The 20,047-nt window shown below is 35.3% G+C and overlaps 1 protein-coding gene across 5 annotated transcripts in view; it reads right to left on the reverse strand.

Annotated features, from left to right (window-relative positions):
• The window catches only part of LOC127974279 (zinc finger protein 385D), an 89,587-nt gene that overhangs the window by 19,555 nt on the left and 49,985 nt on the right, over positions 1 to 20,047 (reverse strand). For 4 of the 5 annotated variants that reach the window (XM_052577459.1, XM_052577458.1, XM_052577461.1 and 1 more), the window contains exons 3-4: positions 9,994 to 10,101; positions 3,730 to 3,901 (exon numbers count right to left, since the gene is read on the reverse strand). In XM_052577459.1, the coding sequence (XP_052433419.1) occupies positions 3,730 to 3,901; positions 9,994 to 10,101 (280 nt within the window). The remainder of the gene's footprint in view (positions 1 to 3,729; positions 3,902 to 9,993; positions 10,102 to 20,047) is intronic. The other variant, XM_052577463.1, reaches the window with a different exon arrangement.

The raw sequence follows: 20,047 nt of genomic DNA on the forward strand, positions 1-20,047 counted from the left end.
CACACTGTCACGATCTAACATACTTAATGTGAATGCACAGCATCACTCCGCAAAAGCACCTGCTTTATGAATAAGGTGCAATCAATAATGAGTCTCATTTACATAGAAGGTGGCTTGTTTGCATGGGAAAGAATAAAAATTGCTTAATTTAAATGCAGCATATTCTTATTTAAGTGCATTTAGTTTCTGGTTAACCTGGACTTCCATCTAGTCAAAAAGAAGATGCATATTGCTGCAATTAAATAAAGTAATGCAGAATATAAAGCAGTACTTCCTCCCAGGAACAGTTCACCCAAAAATAAACATTTGCTTTGAATGTATTCTTCCTCAGGCCATCCAAGATGCAGATGAGTTTGTTTCTTCATCAGATTTGGTGAAATAGCATTGCATCACTTGCTCATCAATGGAACCTCTGCAGTGAATGGGTGCCGTCAGAGTCCAAACAGCTGATAAAAACATCACAGTAATCCACAAGTGAACCACACCACTCCAGTCCATCAGCTAACATCTGGAGAAGTGAAATGCTGTGTGTATGTAAGAAACAAATCCAACATTGAGACATCAAATTGTTGCCTCTGGCTAAATTATGAATCCATAATCCATAACCAGGAGAGAAATAAACACAAATCAAGAAGTGTTTACAAGCAAAAACATCCATAAACAAATATGAGGGAGTATTTTGATGGGAGAGGAAAACAGGAGATGGGCTTGTGTTATTATGGATTATGGACTAGTATTTTGACCAGAAACAATGGTTTGAAGTTTATTGATTTTTGATGGATTTGTTTCTTAAAAACACACATCTTTTGTCTTGACAGGATGTTAATTGATGGTCTGGAGTGCTGTGGATTACTGGTGGATTATTGTGATGTTTTTATCAGCTGTTTGGACTCTCATTCTGACGGCACCCATTCACTGCAGAGCATCCACTGCTGAACAAGTGATGCAATGCTACATTTCTCAAATCTGATGAAGAAACAAACTCATCAACATCTTGGATGGCCTGAGGGTGAGAACATTCTAAGCAAATTTTGGGTGCACTATTCCTTTGAAAAAGAATGTGCAAAAAAAAAAAAAAAAAAAAAAAAAAACTTGCAGAAGAAATGTTTCATATACATTTATTTTGCAATTATATTTAGTTTCGTCTCTTGCAGTAAATTTTAAAATATATAAATAATATTTTTGACTTATTGACAAATAAAGAAAAAACTGAAAAGGAGCCAGATGTGTTGCAAAATAATTGATACCAATATTTTTTTGCAGGAAAAAAAAAATGTATTTAATTTACATGTATCAGGGTTCTTTTTTTTACACTGAAAGATTGCATGCAAAACCATTTAAACTGTTTAGTAAACTCACCCTAAAGTGTTGACAAAAACAGCTTTTGGTAATAGAAATGTGTTGTTAGGAATTGCACAATGCACAGAGAACACAAACTGCTGACGTTAGTGCATTATTTGTGTTTATGTGTTGCATCTACAAGTCCACACAAAATGCATTTCCTTCGACTCAAGACAATAAGGGCTTGTGAAGGAGCGTCTCTCTGACTTCAGTCTACACTTTTGCCTTAAAAAGCCACAAATTAGATTAGACCAAGAGTTTAATAGACATTTTGATTGGGCGAGCTTGACTGCTGGGCCTAAACAAGCAGACGAAAAATAAAAAAAGAATAAAGTAAAATATTGGTTCCAGAACAGGTTCCAGACTTGTGTTGAGTGCACCTAATTCCACAATGTGCTTACGTTTACAATTCTGTGCCGTTAGACTCCAGCAACCAGATCCAGCTGTAATCCTGCAGAGAATATAGCCAACCCCTGGATCGCTAACAAACACACACAGGAGGATGCTGTTTGCTTTGGACCATCTGAAACAGCACTACGAGTCATACAGGACCACCAGAGCGATATATAACTTCAGTGTACTGCAGAAGAATATAAAGGACAGGTCAATGAAAACCAGAACCTAAAGTGGGCATCATGCTTTTTTCCACTGGTGCATATGAATATGAAGTACTGTACTAGTGCAAAAGCAATTACTGCAAAACGCCTGCCTAGGCCTCAAATTATGGCCTTTAAGCCGATTCTTGGAACATTTTTCTTGTTTCCAGTTCAGAGAGCGATCTTTGTGACAGAAATAGAAGAGGAGGTCAACTCTTGTCCAGGGAAATTGATGAATGCTTCTTCTGTAGCACAAAACGGCAATAAATCGCAGAGCTCGCACAGATCCTTGCATTTTTCGGCGTGCTCTTTGCACGTGCAAAACTTGCCGATGATGGGTGTTCTGGGTGGTTTCTTAAGTCTTCATGATACGTTTTGTATTAAGAAACCCCTTTAGTTAACAAAGCTTTCAGTTATAATATCAAGAGTACTATCGCCAGGGTTTTATTTTTGCAACTGACTGCTAGGCTTTACATAAGGATCGGTGTAAAACTGTGGTCACATTTACTGTTTCTCAATGAAATTTTGTGAGTAAAATACAATGATTCCAGTGGCAATTTGTGCAAATGTTCAGATGCCAAAACAATCAACAAATGGTGCTAATATACACTCACAGTGAGCTGCAATACTAAAGAAAAAAGACAAATCAGGATCTTAACCCTTATCTCCATACCAAAATCCCAGATGGCCAGAGAGTGATTTTCATCTTTTATGATCATTCAAATCAGTAAGTGAGTAAGTGAATGTTTTGCCATTTCATCTTTGAGAAAATTAATTTACTTGCAGTGTTTTTATTTTTAAATACATCTTTGTTTTCTTTCAAAACAAAAAATTCATTTAGAGTTGAATTGTTTGCTAGCCAGCCGATTAGCTTTCATTAATTCATTTCATCCCATCCAGTCGAGCTTTCTGTCAGTTGCATGAGAAACAGTAATTATGACCACATGTAATTTCTATGCATGTTTCTTCTAATACAGATTTATTTATTTAGCCTTTTTAATGTCTGCCCATCTTTATTTATTTATGTTACTTAGTTTTCTTCACATGCATTGTGTTTGCATTATTTTTTATTAACTATATAAATCATCATTTTGTATCTGAAGACAGCGGTTCTTTTATTGATGTTGCATACAAAATTACTGTAACAGCATTCCTACACTTGTGAAATTTCATAGAGCAAAATGTGACCACATATTATTGCAATTTTGAAAAAATAAATTTTTAATTTAATTTTATTTACATGCATTATGTCTACAGTATTTTTTAATTAATTATAGAAATAATATTGTGTTCAATAAGAAGCAAGGATTTCATGCAAAATTGCGGCAACAGCTTTCTTTCTCTTTCACTGAGCAAGAATATATGTGATCCCACCTATTTGCCATTTGATTGTCTGTCAACTTTTGAAAAAAAAAAACGAAAAAAATCTTTACTTTTGTTTACATGCATTGTGTAATGTATTTTTTATTAACACTATAATTACTTTGTCTCTAACAAGACCGAGATTGCAAGCAACATTTTCTTTCACCTGCAAAGTTTCGCTGAGCAACAGTAAATGTGACTACATCTTAAACATTTCTTGCTATTCTATGATTGCTCATCTTAAAATTTCATTTTGAAATGTTACAAAACACTCTCTGCTCTCTGTATCAAACATGTTTGTTAAGGACAGTTGAAGAATAGTTGTATTATACACTAAAGTCCAGCACTTAGGGTTGTGGGTATATTCAAGCAAGCATGAGCAGCAGTGACAGTGATGCTTGTAAGCATGAGATAACATCTCTCCTCTTACCTTGTTGGTCAGTGTTGCTGGCCGCTGTGGAGGGAGAGAGTCCTCTAGGCGGCTCCTTGTTGGTATTTTCCCTGGTGACCAGGGAGCTCTTGTGTTTGAGGCATTTCGGGGCGTCCAAGGATTTCATCTTCTTGGCGTGTTTGGTGCCTTTGTAGTGTGCCGAGGCCTGGCTCTAGGAGACACAAAACAGGCCAACCCATGAAGGGGCCAGCCCGGACCAGGTGTTAGCAACAGCAGACAGAGCCGAAGAAGCCATGAGCAAACAACCTGCTGGACGCAGCTCTGCAATGAACATGATCATATTTTATAGATATCAAACCACTCATCAGTGAGGGTGAAGGTGACATGACGCCCATCTTCAATGCAGCCCAGTAACACGAGGCTCTCAGTATAAGAAAGCCTGCTTGTTCACATTGTTCAGCATCTCTGTGCTTCAGCTGTGTGTGTCGACTGTCTGGATCCGCTCCAAAAGCTAATGAGCTGCCTACATATGCTGCATTTTAAGGCACCGTAGGCGTGCAGCACCACGAAAAGGACAACTTTACAATTTTTCTATGTGAAAAATTTGAAGGTAAAAATGTTCTGTAAATTTGGAGAAAGAAATTAAAAATGTATGAATGCTAGTTAATAGAGATGAGAACCTGTTGTTTTTCAATATACGATCAATTTTACTGCTTAGGAAAACATGAAGAAAGTGAGTGGGTTTGCATAATAGCAATTTTTAAAAAAATATATATTTATATATCAAAATTTGTAATTATACACACACACACAGAAAGTCATATTATAAAATATTTTATAATATTTATGTTTTATTGTATTATATAAAGAATTCTTTAAAGAATACTAAATTATAAAAACATTGTACACTTTTTATGTAATTTTTTTTTCCAGTGACCAAATGAAACATTCTTTTTTTGTTGTTGTTGTTTGTTTTTAAATAAACATTTTCAGTTTTTTTTTGTAGCTGCGCTCATCAGTCCCAACACAGGGTTCCAACATACAACTAAACATGCATTAATGTATTAATTAAATCATTAATTAGAAAGTTTAAAATATTTTGTGATGCTAAATTTGTCTGTTTTTACTCAAGCTTTCATTTGCAATATTCCAAGCCAGCACTGCACATATTCTTCACAAAGAAGGCAATCCCAAAATTGGAAAAATAAAAAATATATCACTGGAGCAATTCAATACCAGCTTCAATCTTTTTTCCGCCAATAGTAATGTCTTCTATAAATCAATAAATATTGATTCCTTGCGATGAATATCATGATTTAGCATACTTTAATTGCATCAGTCAAACGACACAGTCTTCTGTGAATAAGGTGCAACCAATAATGAGCTTAATTTACATATAAAGGAGACGTGTTTGTGCAGGAAAGAATGACAATGACTTTAATTAAACATTCACAGTGTTAATTCGCTGCATTTAGTGCCTGCTTAAACTGGAATGATTAACTAATCAGCATATCATGTAATTCATTTGACTATCAATTTCCGCCGATTGACATTGCTACTTCTGATTAATTTATTATTATGGCTTATGCAATTAAATAGTTGACTATTTTACCCAATATTAATGTATCCTATGATTATTTATGTATTAAATTACAACCTCAGTAGCATAATCGAGTCTCCTCACTGGAATCGCTTGATTACGGTGGTTTGATTTCAGTGAGGATTTTCCTTTAAAAGGCAGCTCCCTATGTAGACAGCAGACAGCAAGCAGTTCACTAGGTTTTGGACTAGTCTCTTTGAGTGATGGTGTGGAATAAAGAGTCTGACAGAAAAGAAAAGAATGGCCTCATCCAGTCGTCCGTGCGTGAGGTTATTATCCCGTATGACACAGACCCATACATAAAACTTCCAGCTCATCGTCGCGGACTTGGTGGGAAACAAATCTTTTAATATCCACTGGCACATTGTAGGTAGCTTCAAATGCTCTGTGCCTTTTGCTTTCACCTTCAAACTAGATTTATTACGGCTCAACTGGACCGTGCCATTCGCAACGTCTTTCAATTGCCCTTGTTTACCTCAGCGCTAACTCCTGGACGCCTGTCTGACATTGCTAGCAGCAGAGACGGCAAAACACTTCTATGAATAAATAAGGCAGTCGTTGACATCACTGGTGCAAAAACAAGATGGACATATGAGTAACAAAGACATAGATGCAAGATCCAGAACTACATATTAAAGAAAAAAAAATTTAACTATATTTATAAGATCCAGAATAAAATGTTTGCCAGTAAATTTGAAAAATAAATAAATAAAATAACATAATAATACATTGAAAATACAATAAATACTTATAAAGAAAAAGTCAACTAAGGAGAAATAATAAAAATTGGTAATAAATATGAAATAAACACAAAAGCTACAATAATTATTTATTAAATAATTGTAAAATAAATGAATAAATGAATAAGGCAGGCATGTTAGTATACACAAATGCTAAATAACTTGGTGAGTAAAAAGAAATAACTTGGTGAGTAAAATAAATAATAGGGATGCACCGAAATTTTAATTCTGGGCTGAAATTGAATATTTCTGGATGCACTTGGCCAAAAACCGAAATGGAAAATGTTTTGTAATTATTATTTAATTTATTAAATAATATAAAGTAATTTTTTATAAGACTTTTTCATTTTACTCAATCATTTTAATGATACTGAATTTAAAAAAGCCAATAAACTAATTATACTAGTTATAAATATATTAAAAAGTATATTTAATTGAATATTTACATTTAAAAAAATAAAAAATGATCTAACTATAAATCTGTATATATTTATTTCTGGCCATTAAACTGTATTTTGCATAATGTTTTCATGGCAAAAAACTTAAATAATAATAAAATTATTCCAAACATCTATATTTTAATCTAATTTTAAATATTAACAAAAAATTGTACATTTTGCATACTTCTAAATATTTATTACTGGCCATAAACCACATTTTGTATTATTTTCTCCATAGCACACTGATGACATTCCATGTCCCATAGCATCATTTATGAGCTAGTCTGTGTCTCTTGGTTAAAAAGCTGTTTTCCTGCCAAAGCTGATTTTGTTCCCTCACATCTGGTGTTTGGTGAGCATTCAGTTCAGACCTTACTTCCATACTCACATTCCTCTCACGACTTATTTCTTTACAATACCCGCCTGCTTGCCAGAGAGGTAATTTTGTAAATACATTAAGGGGAGATATACCTTTATAAAAAGCAATAAGACGTCATGACGGATCAGACTCCTTTTGATATATTGAATTTGAATAAATAGCAGTGTGGGATATGGATCATAATCATATAGATTTATATCGGGGGGGGGGGGGGGGGGGGGGTTGCAAGTAACACATCATTTGAGCGGCATAGTGTTATGAAAAGGGCTTTAACAGCAAGATTAATGGGATGTTTCCCGACACCTTCCTGCTATTTGTTCCATCGGCCAATCACAGGGGAGAATGCAGTGACACAGATAAATGTCATGTGCAATCTGAGCCACAATCAACCATTCATTAAATGCACGACACGGAAGAGCTGCCACTGTGACGGCCGAGAGCGGACGCCCGACGAGGAGTTAGTCAGCCCTGCCCCATGAGCCTTTAACTAAGACGGGCACCTGCAATGGGACGCTGTTAAAAAACGCTATCAATCAATCATGGGAAAAGCAAATTAGAGCCACAGCCAGTGTTTGGCAGGCAAAGAGCAAAGCACTTCAAGAACTAACTAGGTTTTCTCTCCCTTCCCATTATACTGTATTTATAATTCATACGCCCTGAAGAATCCAAAATCAAGTGTCTCATATTTAAACAGACCTGTGGCGATATATGAAAACCAATTGTCATTTTCAAAAGTCGCCTGCAATGCCTAGCTGGACTCTGTGACTCTCCAGAAGCCATTTAATTTTTGAAAATGTGCCGCATAAAGCTTCCCGGGCTCAGATTGGAGCTGATTGGAAGCTGGAGCACAAACGGCCAATGATAATGACGTTTTGCTGAGAATGCAGCGTGATTTGAATGTATAATCTCTCCCAGACGCTCTCTGTGATTGGCTGCTGGAGAGCTACAGGGTGTGTGATTGGTCAACGTCAGCCCCGCCCACTCTTCCTGTCACAGGATCCTGATGGATGTGCTTAATGAGCTGTGATTGCTGTGAGATAGGCCTCGGTCCTGTGGATATTACAGCTTAATATCTGACAGTGACGCTGTAAATGAGCACCTAATAGAGCGGATATGGGCAGTGCTGTTTTTAAATAATCATATTTTGGACTAAATACCTCTGTTGAAAGTGTGGCACACAGGAAGAAGTTCTGCTGAATGGGAAATGACAAGGGATGGATAAGGACAGAAGATAAAATTGTCCTCTAGGCCATCTCAAAGTCATCCTCAATGTACCTGATGATCTATAGTCTGAGTCTAATAGATGGCTGGAAGTATGACATATATAATGTATGACAGTAGAAATGGATCGAATGCATGGGCAGGACCTTCTTACTTGCTTTATACACAGTGTATTTACAGATCTTTGTACTGTATGTAGGGCTGGGTAAAGATATCGATTCCCAAAGCTAATGACTTTGGTTCTTTATAGTGAATCAAATACACACTGATTCTTGAAGCGAATGACTCTTAGGTTATTTTTATTTAATCAATACAGTGGAACAAGAATAGTCAGATTCTCAAATTAAATTACTATTATGAACTGGTCCTTTTTATTAAATTAAACACATACAGTGTGAACCAAACCACAAACAAATTACTTTCATGAACTGATTATTTTTAATGTATAAAACACATACTGCGTGGCCAATGGTATCCGAATCTCTTTTTAGTAAATGAAAACATACGCAGATTCTCAAAACAAATGACCTTAATAATTTGTTTTTTTTCAATGAATCATATACGGTGTGACCAATTTACTGTAGTACGATTCCCAAATGACTCTTATGAACCAGTTCTTATTAGTGAATCAAACACATACAGTGTGTTCAATGCAATCCAAATCACAAACATATGACTCATGAATCTCTTCTTTTTACTGAACCAAAAACAAACAGCGCAACCAATGCAGTCAGATCTTTGAAACAAACTAGCCTTATAATTTGGTTCTTTTTAGCAAATGTAATACTGCATGAAGTACGATTCACAAATGCCTCTTTTGAACTGCTTCTTTTTAGTGAATTAATAACATATAGTGCAACCAACGTAGGCAGATTCTCAATACAAATGATTTTTTGGTTCGTATTAGTAAATCAAACACATACAGCTTGACCAATGTAGCCAAAATCACACACAAAAAAATTACCCTAATTAAGTTTTTCTTCAGTGAATTAAAAACATACAGTCAAATATATATAGTCAAATTCCTTTTTGTGAATCAAATGTTTTAGTTAATTAATAACATACAGTGTAACCAATGTGGTTCATTCTGAAAACAGATGACTCTTATGAACCGGTTCTTTTCAGTGAATCAAACGCATACAGTACCCGACCAATGTATGCCAATGTTGAAACAAATGGCTCTTTATTTTATTTTTTTAATAGTGAATCAAATATATACGGCATGAACAGTGAAATCCAATTCACAAAACAAATGAATCTTATGATTCATGATTCTTATAATTATTTATATTGAATTGAATTGAACACATACAGTGCCTGACAAATAAATTAACAAATAACTCTTATGAACCGGCTAGTGTAGTGTGACCTGTGTGGTCTCATTTACAAAGAAATGACTCTTATGAACCGGTTCTTTTTGGTGAATCAAACACATGAAACCACCTCCAGTGTAGACCGATTCTCAAAACAAATGATTCTTATGCAATGGATAGATTAATGAATTGTTAGCGTTAAAAAAGACAGGTTAGCAGTTTGAATCAAAACACTGTTCTGTAAAATGTATTTCTTTAAGTAAAAAGTTACATTGTAACTGCAATATACCAAAAAGAATCAGGATCAAACTGAGCATTTGTGAATCATTTTGTAATCAAACTTAATTTTTTTGCTGTGTTTATTCATATTCACGAAAATAAGCATCATGCATAGTAATCAATTAATGCCAGAAATTTCACTTTTGAAAACTATTGCATGAAGTTTCATAAACCGTTTGAAACTGATAATCGTAGTAAAACTAACACAAAATCAGTTATGTGTGGATGGTGATATTTATTACATAATCTTGACTGCATTGGATAATTCGATTTGTACTTTTCTGCGGTGGATTTAGGTTAGAATATCAGGGTCACGGTGAAGAGAACTCACCTGCGAGTTAAACCTCAGCTGGCACACGCCGCACGAGACAGCTTTCCTTTTAGAGGAGGCTGAAGCGCTGAACGTGTGATGCAAAACAGCTTTCTGAACTGGATCCATCTGAGGAGACGAGAGAACGGAAAAGCAGTTTTATTAGCCTCATTCAGCTCAGCGGCACGCTGAATGTCAACTCTGTTACCCATCGGACGGCGTGATAAAAACATTGCCCCCGGCAGCTTTACCAGAAACACGACTTGTGGTTGCGCAGTCTGTAACACGTTAAAGGCCAACGATTTCCACACACACACTCTTCAATCAACACAGCAGGGAAAGAGCAGGGGAAACAAACTCCACTGAGAATTTCATGAGAATCCAAATCAAAATTATACACTCAGAAAAGGTCTGCTGAAATTACAACAGATTGCATGTGAAGTGCATCTCATTTTGAGCAACAGATCAGCACTGGGAGGACTAAGTAGATTAAATGTCACTAGTTTATATGACAAAATTAGTTGAACATGGATATTCAGAGTTTTCAGTGTACAAAAAAAAAGCTACTTTAAAATAAAAAAAACCCTGAATATATTGTCTTTAGCTGCTTTACACAGAATTTCAGCATATTAGATCATTGCATGTAAGGCTGGGCAAAGATACTTTTTCCCCAAATGAATCAGTATTTTAATGAAAAAAATTGGAATTGGAAAAAAATACTTCCTCAGCAGCACATCTTTCCTGTGGTGTTCCACAGGGATCTAGTCTAGATCCAACATTGTTTTCTTTATACCTGCTGCCATTGGGCTTCATCTTTTATAAAATGGAGTATCATTTAACTTAAATGCTGATGACACCCAATTAAACCTCCCCTTTATACATAATACAGATCCTGCTAGCATGCTTACAGGAAGTGAAATTATGGCATACACACAATTTTCTAGCCTTAATTGAGAATAAAACTGAAGTAGTACTGTTTGGTCCAAGTGATTTTTATGACTTCTGTGATTTTGACCTTGGCGACTTAAGTTCTTATGTATCTCCATGTGTGAAAAATCTAGGTGTGTTGTTTGATTCAGGTCTCAAGTTTGATGATCAAATGAATTCTGTTGTTAAATCATGTTTTTATCAACTACGATCTCGCGCAAAAGTTACATATTTTCTTTCTCTAAAGAACTTTGAAATAGTCATCCATGCATTCGTTACTTCACACCTTTACTACTGCAATCCACTCTATTATGAAGCAAACCAATCGTCTATTGGACGCCTTCAAATGGTTCAAGATGCTGAAGCCAGGCTGTTGACTGCTAGTCGAAAACTCGATCACATTTCTCCCATTTTAACATTTCTGAACTGGCTACCAGAACTGGCTTAGCACCAATGTATTTATCCGATATTTTACATTGTCACAATCCATCCAGGTAACTTAGATCCGACAAGCTTGGAGCGCTCTGTGTTTGTAGATGGAGGTTAGCTTTGGCAATAGCAGGCGCTAAACTCTGGAATAGCTTACCGGTATCGATCAAAAATGGTGTCATCACACTCCTCTTTTAAATCAAAACTTAAAACACATCTTCTCAGTGTAAAACTGAGGCTGGGTGAAACAGGATATGACATCGTCGGGGTGGTCTTTGGTGTGCTGAGAGCATCTCGGTCTTCAATGAGCTTGTGAAATTACACCGATGCTCTCAGCCACCGCCTGCTGCCTTCATTTGTCCATCTATCAGATAAGCATCCGCCTCCTGCCTCCATCTCCTCAGACTGAAATACTGGCGCTCTCTCCTCTGACGTCTGTTCTATGATGGTTCAACAACTTCAACCTGCTGCAGTCAGATGTCAGCCCAGCCGCCGGTGTTACACAAGCAGAAAATCACTTTCGATTCACAATCGTCTTCTGCAGGCCAGCTGTAGATGAGGCTCCTAAATCAATTCCACTTTAAGCTCCGAGAAGTGACACGCAGTTTAGAAACCTGATACACTCTTCTTTATAAGACCCCATCAGGCCAATCAGTCACAGTAAGTTATGTTCTGATGTCAATTTCGTACGAATCCATGTCATATTGGTACCACATGTACGTGTCTGAAATGAGCATGGAAAATTGCTGGACAGCGTCTCTGAAAACGTTACATAATATAATTGCGGCATAACTTTAAAAAGAGGACGAGATGGCACTTAAAAAGAGCGGGATGGGTGCAGGTTTTGGAGCATGTCCAGCTTGCCAACGAGGGGCTGCAGGGAAATCGAAAGACTCGGAGGAGGACGTGCGAACAACGCGGGAAGAGAGCGAGAAAAAGAACAGAGAGAGAGTAGAAAAAGAGATTACCCATCTGTGCATGGCGATGACCTCACACTCCAAACATGCCAGGTTCAGCAAGGAAACGCTGCTTCTCATTCAAAGTGTTTACATGCACAATAAAAACCTGATAACCATCAAAATCAACTCATTACAAAAGCTCAACAACTCAAGAACAACAGTAATAACCTCACTTACATGATACTTCGAAATCGCCAGGGTTTTCTAGGATTTGTGCATCAAAGCAAAAACACGAACTTAATCAATATCAGGATTTATGAAGACTTTAAAAGACCTTTTCTAAGACCAAATAAAGACAATGGAATTGAATAAATTGAATGGATCACAATATGTCAATATGGCCTCCAAATATAAATGTGTTGTATTAGCAATGCTTCACAGTTTGAAAATGCCATTTCTTACATTATTTACTATTACTATTACTATTTAATATTATTTACTTTATTTACTTTTCACACATCACAGCCTGATAAACTATTATGGAACCACTTTTTATGCACAATAAAATCAAGAACATGCATTAAAGTAATGATGCAATGTAGATAGTAAAAGGAAAGATGGTTTAGAGGCAGAGCAAGTTTGTGAAAATATATATATTTTTAATAACATGCTTAAATTATGCACAATAAATCAAAAAGCATGAAGTAAGAGTCGGAGCAATTTAACAAAACAAAAAAAAAGATTACATTTCAGTATATAGTTTCCATAGTGGGACCTTTTAAGACTACTGATGATTAGATTGGCATAAAAGCTTTTACTTCTACGACTTCAAGATGCCTTGATTAAAATGCACTTATTGTTTTTCTACACTGCTTTAAGGGCAATTTCAAAAAACGTTCTCAGACACATTAAGTGCCCAAGAGCATTGTGGTGTATAATATTCATGTTCAAATGCCCAAATCAGTAGTTTTTTTTTCTTGAAGTGGAATCTCAGAAACTCCAGGGTGTCAAGATATTCACAGTCGCATTAAATCATCCTCCCGCTGCCCAACTCTATACATTTGTTTACATTTTGCTGAAAAGATGGAAGAAGATTCATCAATGTGCATTTGTTTCTTTATGTTCAGATGTTAGGTTTAGAGGTCATGTGAGGAGTTTTCACTCTTCTCCATGTCAGACATATATATATATACAGCTATTTTGAATTGTAATAATATTTCACAATTTAACTGTTTTTACCTTTATTTTTAATCAAATAAATACAGCCTTGGTGAGCAGAAGAGATTTATTTAAAAAAAAACATTAAAAAAAATATTACCAAGCATACACTTTTAAACTGTACTGTACTGTATATATATATATATATATATATATATATATATATATATATATATATATATATATTAGGGGTGTAACGATACGCGTATTCGTATTGAACCGTTCGGTACGACGCTTTCGGTTCGGTACGCGGTACGCATTATGTATACCGAACGGTTCGTTGGACTAATTAATTATATTTGAAAAAAAAAAGAGAAATATAATGATATGCGTTCAACAAGGTAGCCCAATAACCCAAACGACGTAACAGGCAACGCCCCTGACACTCCCGAAGAAGAAAAAAACACCAACTTATGTTTATGTTATGTTATGACTCAGTCAGGCGCTCGCTCACTCAGTACAGGCTCGTTGCAAAATGGCCAATGCGTTTAACAGACTAGAAAAAGAAGATGACTCTCAAACATATTGTTTGAGATGCATGATTCCATCTATGAGCTGCTCGATCAGAGTGACATGAGAGCCCCTCCTTAGAACATTATTTGTAAATCCATGTTATGGTAAGTGTGCACGTGAAGTCTTTGCACACTTTCTGAAATCCACACTGTGGTAAGTTTGCACACTACACTAGTGCTCTGCATTCTTTCTAAAATCCTATATAGTGAGGGCTTCGCGCGGTTGCTTCATTGCTTTAAAAAAAAAAAAAAACACCAGCGTGAATACTTGAAACATGTCAACTCATTTACGCCGACATCACCTTATTGTGTCAGTATCTGGGAAAAGACGAAAAAAAGGAGAAACATGCACGCAACAAACTATGCCTGCAGCATTTAGACACCAGTATTATAGCTTACAGGGAATCCAAAGTGCACCCAAACACCAGACCTGTTGGTAATTTTAGGATCTTATATTTCTGGTCTGTTAAATGCATTAGACATTTTGCAATGAGCCTTCAGCGCGTGCTGAGTGAGCGAGCGCCTTAGGGTCCGTTCACATATCGCTCCTAAAAACGCGTGGAAAACGCTAAGCACGTCTTTCTCCTCCTTTCCAAAGCGCTTGGGCAGAAGCGCTCATGAGGCGTCTGTCTTTGCTAAGCAACAATGACGTGCTCTCTCCATGAGACGCGGAAATTTCAGCGAAGGATAAATGGATTTGCAGCTCTAAAAATCACTTGCAGTAGCTCTGCTACTAAATTTATTTCAAAATTGCAATCCATATACAACTATAATCAGCTGTTCCTTCATCTTGGCTGAGTTTTCAACGTTGTTATGGGAAAGGATGGAGCTGATTGGTTAGTTCTTGTCACATGACCCGCGGTGCGCTTGCGGCATTCTGAAAAGTTGAGATGTTTTTACATTTTGCTGTATCTAAAACGTACCGTACCGAACCGAACCGAACCGAACCGTGACATCAGTGTATCGTATCGAACCGAACCGTGAATTTTGTGAATCGTTACACCCCTAATATATATATATATATATATATATATATATATATATATATATATATATATATATATATATATATATATTAAATTTAAAACAAGTTATTAATTATTCAAAAGGCCTATTTTAAATAAATAAATTGTTAAATTTATGAATGCATCTATTGGAAGAGCCTTTCTAAGGGATCCACTCTGGCAGGTAAACAGATCAGCACAACTTGCAAAGTGTTTATTCTGTAGAAACAAAGCACAAGAGAAAACATAGACTGCATTTTGATGCCGAATCCAGCCGCGGCCAACACCAGCCACTCTTACCATTAACTAAAGTGGGATAAATGACCTGTCAGAAGCAATACCAGCCCTTATGTTTTTCCCAATTACACGCCCACGTGTGTGAATCCCAGTCCCTGCGTCTATTGATTTTAACTGCTGAAATTTGCAATTCAGATCGGGATGAGGAGGCCAGGCCAGGATGATGAACAGCATGATCTCCGCCGGGTTGATAAACACATGTAACATTATCCCACATTCGGCCGCGGCATGGAAGTATGAGCGGGAATCATCCACCCGTGAGACCCAGATAACATCCAAACAAATCTGAGGGAAACATATGAGATATTGAACTGCTTATCTGACTTATTGCACACATGATGATGAGTTATGGCATGTGCCAGAGGGCTGTAGCAAAAGAGAACTGAAATTAAATGAGATATATAAATATAAATCACAGCTCTCAATGAGGAACATTAGGAGAAGCCTGAGAGAATGAAACAACGTCTGGGTCGATGATGACAGCAAACATGTAAAAAATTGTTAATTGCATGAAATTTCACACAGAAAACAGTGTTAGGTTCATTTTGGCTTTCAGTCTGGGGAACAACAGCCCCAACGTATTGAATAGAGATTTAGATGGGGAACTAATCACTTTGTTTAACCATGCAAAAATATTAAAAAGTGGATTTTAATCGCACAAGATTGTAAAATGAGATGTTTAGAAGCAGCTATGCATTAGAACCACATTTTAAAGTGACTAAAATTAGATGCACAAAAGTATTTATTTTGGATGCTTAAAAGCACACACACACAAAATCAGTGCCAGGGATCCGCAAAAAGAAAAAAAAAAGGTACTCAATACTCGACTAATCAAAATGTCCAAAATGCAGTAATCTGAAAGCGGACAGGATCTGGCTGTGGTGAAAAGAACAGCTCTGAAGGATAAAGAGCACAGTCTATTGAACTGAGAAAAGCACTCTCTGACAGATGGGTACAGAGAGCCGAGGCTGATGGGTAAATGGCCATCGCAGCAGAAGCTTCTATTGAGCTGCCTGAGCACAAGCTCTGCCCACGCAGACACAAAGACCTTCCTGAATAGAGCCGTATCACACACCTGCTGCTCCACCAAACCCTTTCATTACACAGCTCACCTCTCCGCCGGTGGCTGCGGCTGCAGGACGGAGATACACACACCCTGACCAGAGTCTGGGAAGATGCTTTACAAACAGAGATCCCCAAGTGGCATCTAAAACAGCCATTAGCAAATCATTTGACTTGAAAAAAGAACATCCAATGAGAAAATGCGTGCATTTACCATTCAAAACGTTAGTTTTTGGAAAGAAATGAATACTTGTATTGAGCAAGGGTGAATTAATTTGATCAACAGTAACAGTGAAGACGTTTACAATGTTACAAAAGATTTCTATTTCAAATAAATGTCCCTGGAGCACAAAACCAGTGAGAAATCATACAGATATGTTTGTAGCAATAGCCAAAAATACATTGCATGGGTCAAAATTATATATTATTATTTTATGCCAAAAATCATTAGGAGATTAAGTAAAGATCATGTTCCATTAAGATGTTTTGTAAATTTTATATTGTAAATATATTAAAACGTAATTTTTGATTAGTAATACGCATTGCTAAGAACTTCCTTTGCACAACTTTAAAGGAAAATTTCTCAATATTTTGATTATATTATTTACATTATTATTTTTTTATTTTTTGCATACTCTTCAAATAGATTTCATAATTTGAAATAGTTGTATCTATTAGTTGTCTCGATTTTATTAAGCAGGAACTGACTAAAAATAAAAGTGATTTGTGGCAGAGGAAGAGTATAAAAGATAAAAGACGATGAATATAAACAAGCCTTGATTAATCACGCACAATAAGACTAGGAACACTTCTTAAGAAAGTACATTTAGCACATGCTTGACTGATCTGTTTAACACTTACAGAGACAGAACAGCTGTGAAAGTCTCTCCTCAACTCAAGGTTTATATAAGCGCTATGTGTCTAACCTCCCAAACAATGTAAATGCAGTTCAGTAATCTACAGAGGTGGACTTGTGGGTCTATTTTCATCATTTCTAGCCCGAGGTCAAGCTTTCTGGAGCGGTTTATGCTTATTATGAGAAGCTTTTGCCCACTTCCATCTTCATCTCCATCTCGGTTCTCCTCTGTGAGTGGGGTTTGCGCTGAACTTATGTACCATAATCACAGATTCAGCAGCAGAGCCTCCTACACAGGTCTCAACACTCCAACAATAGAGCTATGTTTAGATTTACACAACATTTAGCCAACAAAAGGCCCTAACGCAGACCTCCCAAAGTTTCTCTACGCCTTCAGACTCGCAGAACAACTTAAAAACAAGACTGACACTGGCGCTGCGAACCAGAGCTATTTATGCATTTGAAAGCAAATTCACTGATGCTGAGTAAATTCAAAATGATTATTATAAGCAGTAAAATCAGTTGAATTGAAATTTGTTATGAGCATGGAAGAATAATTAATAATTTTCATGTATACCCATGAAAAAACATGCCATAATTTATTTAAAACACATTTATTTTATAGGTATACTTCAAAACCAATAACATATTTATTGATACAGTATATAACTTAAGACTTTGTAAAATTACAATTATTAGCATTTCTTAATATTTTGCCTAAAATGTGTTTTAATATCACTTTGAATAAAGATTGTATGATCTCTGTATAATATTGGTCTGATGCAAGATTATTTAAAGTGTACCTGGAGTATATTTGCAATAGTTCCACTTTAGCACAATCAAATATATTTCAGTTCATCTTTCCTTGGACTTTCACAAAATTAAATTGCATTAAGCACAAAATAAGTTTAGCAGACTTTAAGTATACCAGTTTAGTATGCCAAAAGTACAATCGCAGGGTATTTTTATTAAACATATAAATATGTAAAATGCATGTATATATATATATATATATATATATATATATATATATATATATATATATATATATATATATATATATATATATATATATATATATATATATATATATATATACTTAGCACAAAATAAATGTATTTCAAATACATTTTAGTTTTTTTTTTCACTAGGGTATGCATCAATATATAAATAAATTGCTATAAAAAAAGCTATATTTTTTTTTACTAAAATGTATTAATACAAGGAAAATGTGAGACGTGCAGAAATATTTATATTTAAGTAATGCCAACAAATAGTTAAACCAATTTAGAATTGAAATGAATCAAAAATTCCAATTCTTTTTGTTTCTGAAGTGCAAATAAGAGACACTGGTGGAAATATCTTAAAGTCTTATAGCGTGAGACAAGATAAGAATCAAAAAGAAAGAAAATGCAATGGTTAAATAATGCAATACAATAACTGCAATATGCATGATGCTGTATACTGCCATCAAAATAAACTTGAACATTAGTGATGCCAAACGCTTAATCATAATTAATCACATCCAAAATAAGTTTTTGTTCACAGAATATATGTGTGTGTGTGCTCTGTTTATTTATTATGCTATATAAACACACACATGCATGTATATATATTTAAGAAAAATATGTTATGTTTATATATTAAATATATTTTAATATAAATTATATTCATATCTATATATACATGTAAATGTATTATTATCATTACTGTGTATATGTATTATATATATATATATATATATATATATATATATAATACATATACACAGTATACACACATATATAATGTAAACAATAATAATTGTTTCATGTAATGTAATGTAAACAAAAACAATTTTTTTCTATATTTTGGATGTGATTAATTTCGATTAATCGTTTGACAGCACTATTGAATATATTGTAAATATGTGAATATTTCTTCAAACCCATTTACAAACTGGTTCTTTCTCGCAGAATTCCCCTGAAATTCCTTTTAAAGTGAAGAATGGTTCCTCACGGAGATGGGCTGAGAATTCCTTAAAAAGATCCATGACATCAGAAATGAGTTCATTCATCTCCTGATGGCGATTCGCCCATGCTTTCTGAACAAGATTGATTATGGTGTGAAAGAGAGGAAGGAGAATATGACCACACACCGCTGAACACAACACAACGCATCAGACACTTCCATATGAGTTACAGGACTGGAGGAACAGTACAGACAATAATTATAATCATTTATAACTATTTACTCACCAGCATTTCATATATGCCACAAAAGATGTTTAGCCAAATATCTAAGCTGGACTTTTTCACATAATGTAAGTACAGTATGTGGAAACCAAGGCTCGAAAATGGATAAAATCGTAATAAAACAAGTCCATCTGACTCATACTCTACATTTCAAGCCTTCTGAAGACATATAATAGCTTTAAGTGAGGAGTCATTATTCAATGAAAACCATTAAGAATCTTGCTTGACATCTGTATTCAACATTCATTTCCATTGTTTTGAAAGACATTCAAATGCATAAATAATGACGGCATTTTCATATTCAAGTTTGTAAATCACTAAAGTATGGTGGAGAATGACAATGCTTGATTTTTGATGCACAACAGAGTGACTCCAGCTGCTTCATTCCGCCTTAAATACGCACACACACATATATATGTGTGTGTGTGTGTGTGTGTGTGTGTGTGTGTACGTATATCACCTTTCAAAAAATATACTGATTTGCTGCTCAAGAAACATTTCTTATTATCAATGTTGAAAACTGTCATGCAGATAAATATTTTTGTGGACAACGTGACACTTTTATAATTCTTTGATGAATAGAAGGTTCAAAACAACTGCATTTATTTGAAACAGAAATCTTTGTAACATTATAAAT

Source organism: Carassius gibelio, chromosome B16 (genome assembly GCF_023724105.1).
Source record: "Carassius gibelio isolate Cgi1373 ecotype wild population from Czech Republic chromosome B16, carGib1.2-hapl.c, whole genome shotgun sequence".
Lineage (NCBI taxonomy): Eukaryota > Metazoa > Chordata > Actinopteri > Cypriniformes > Cyprinidae > Carassius > Carassius gibelio.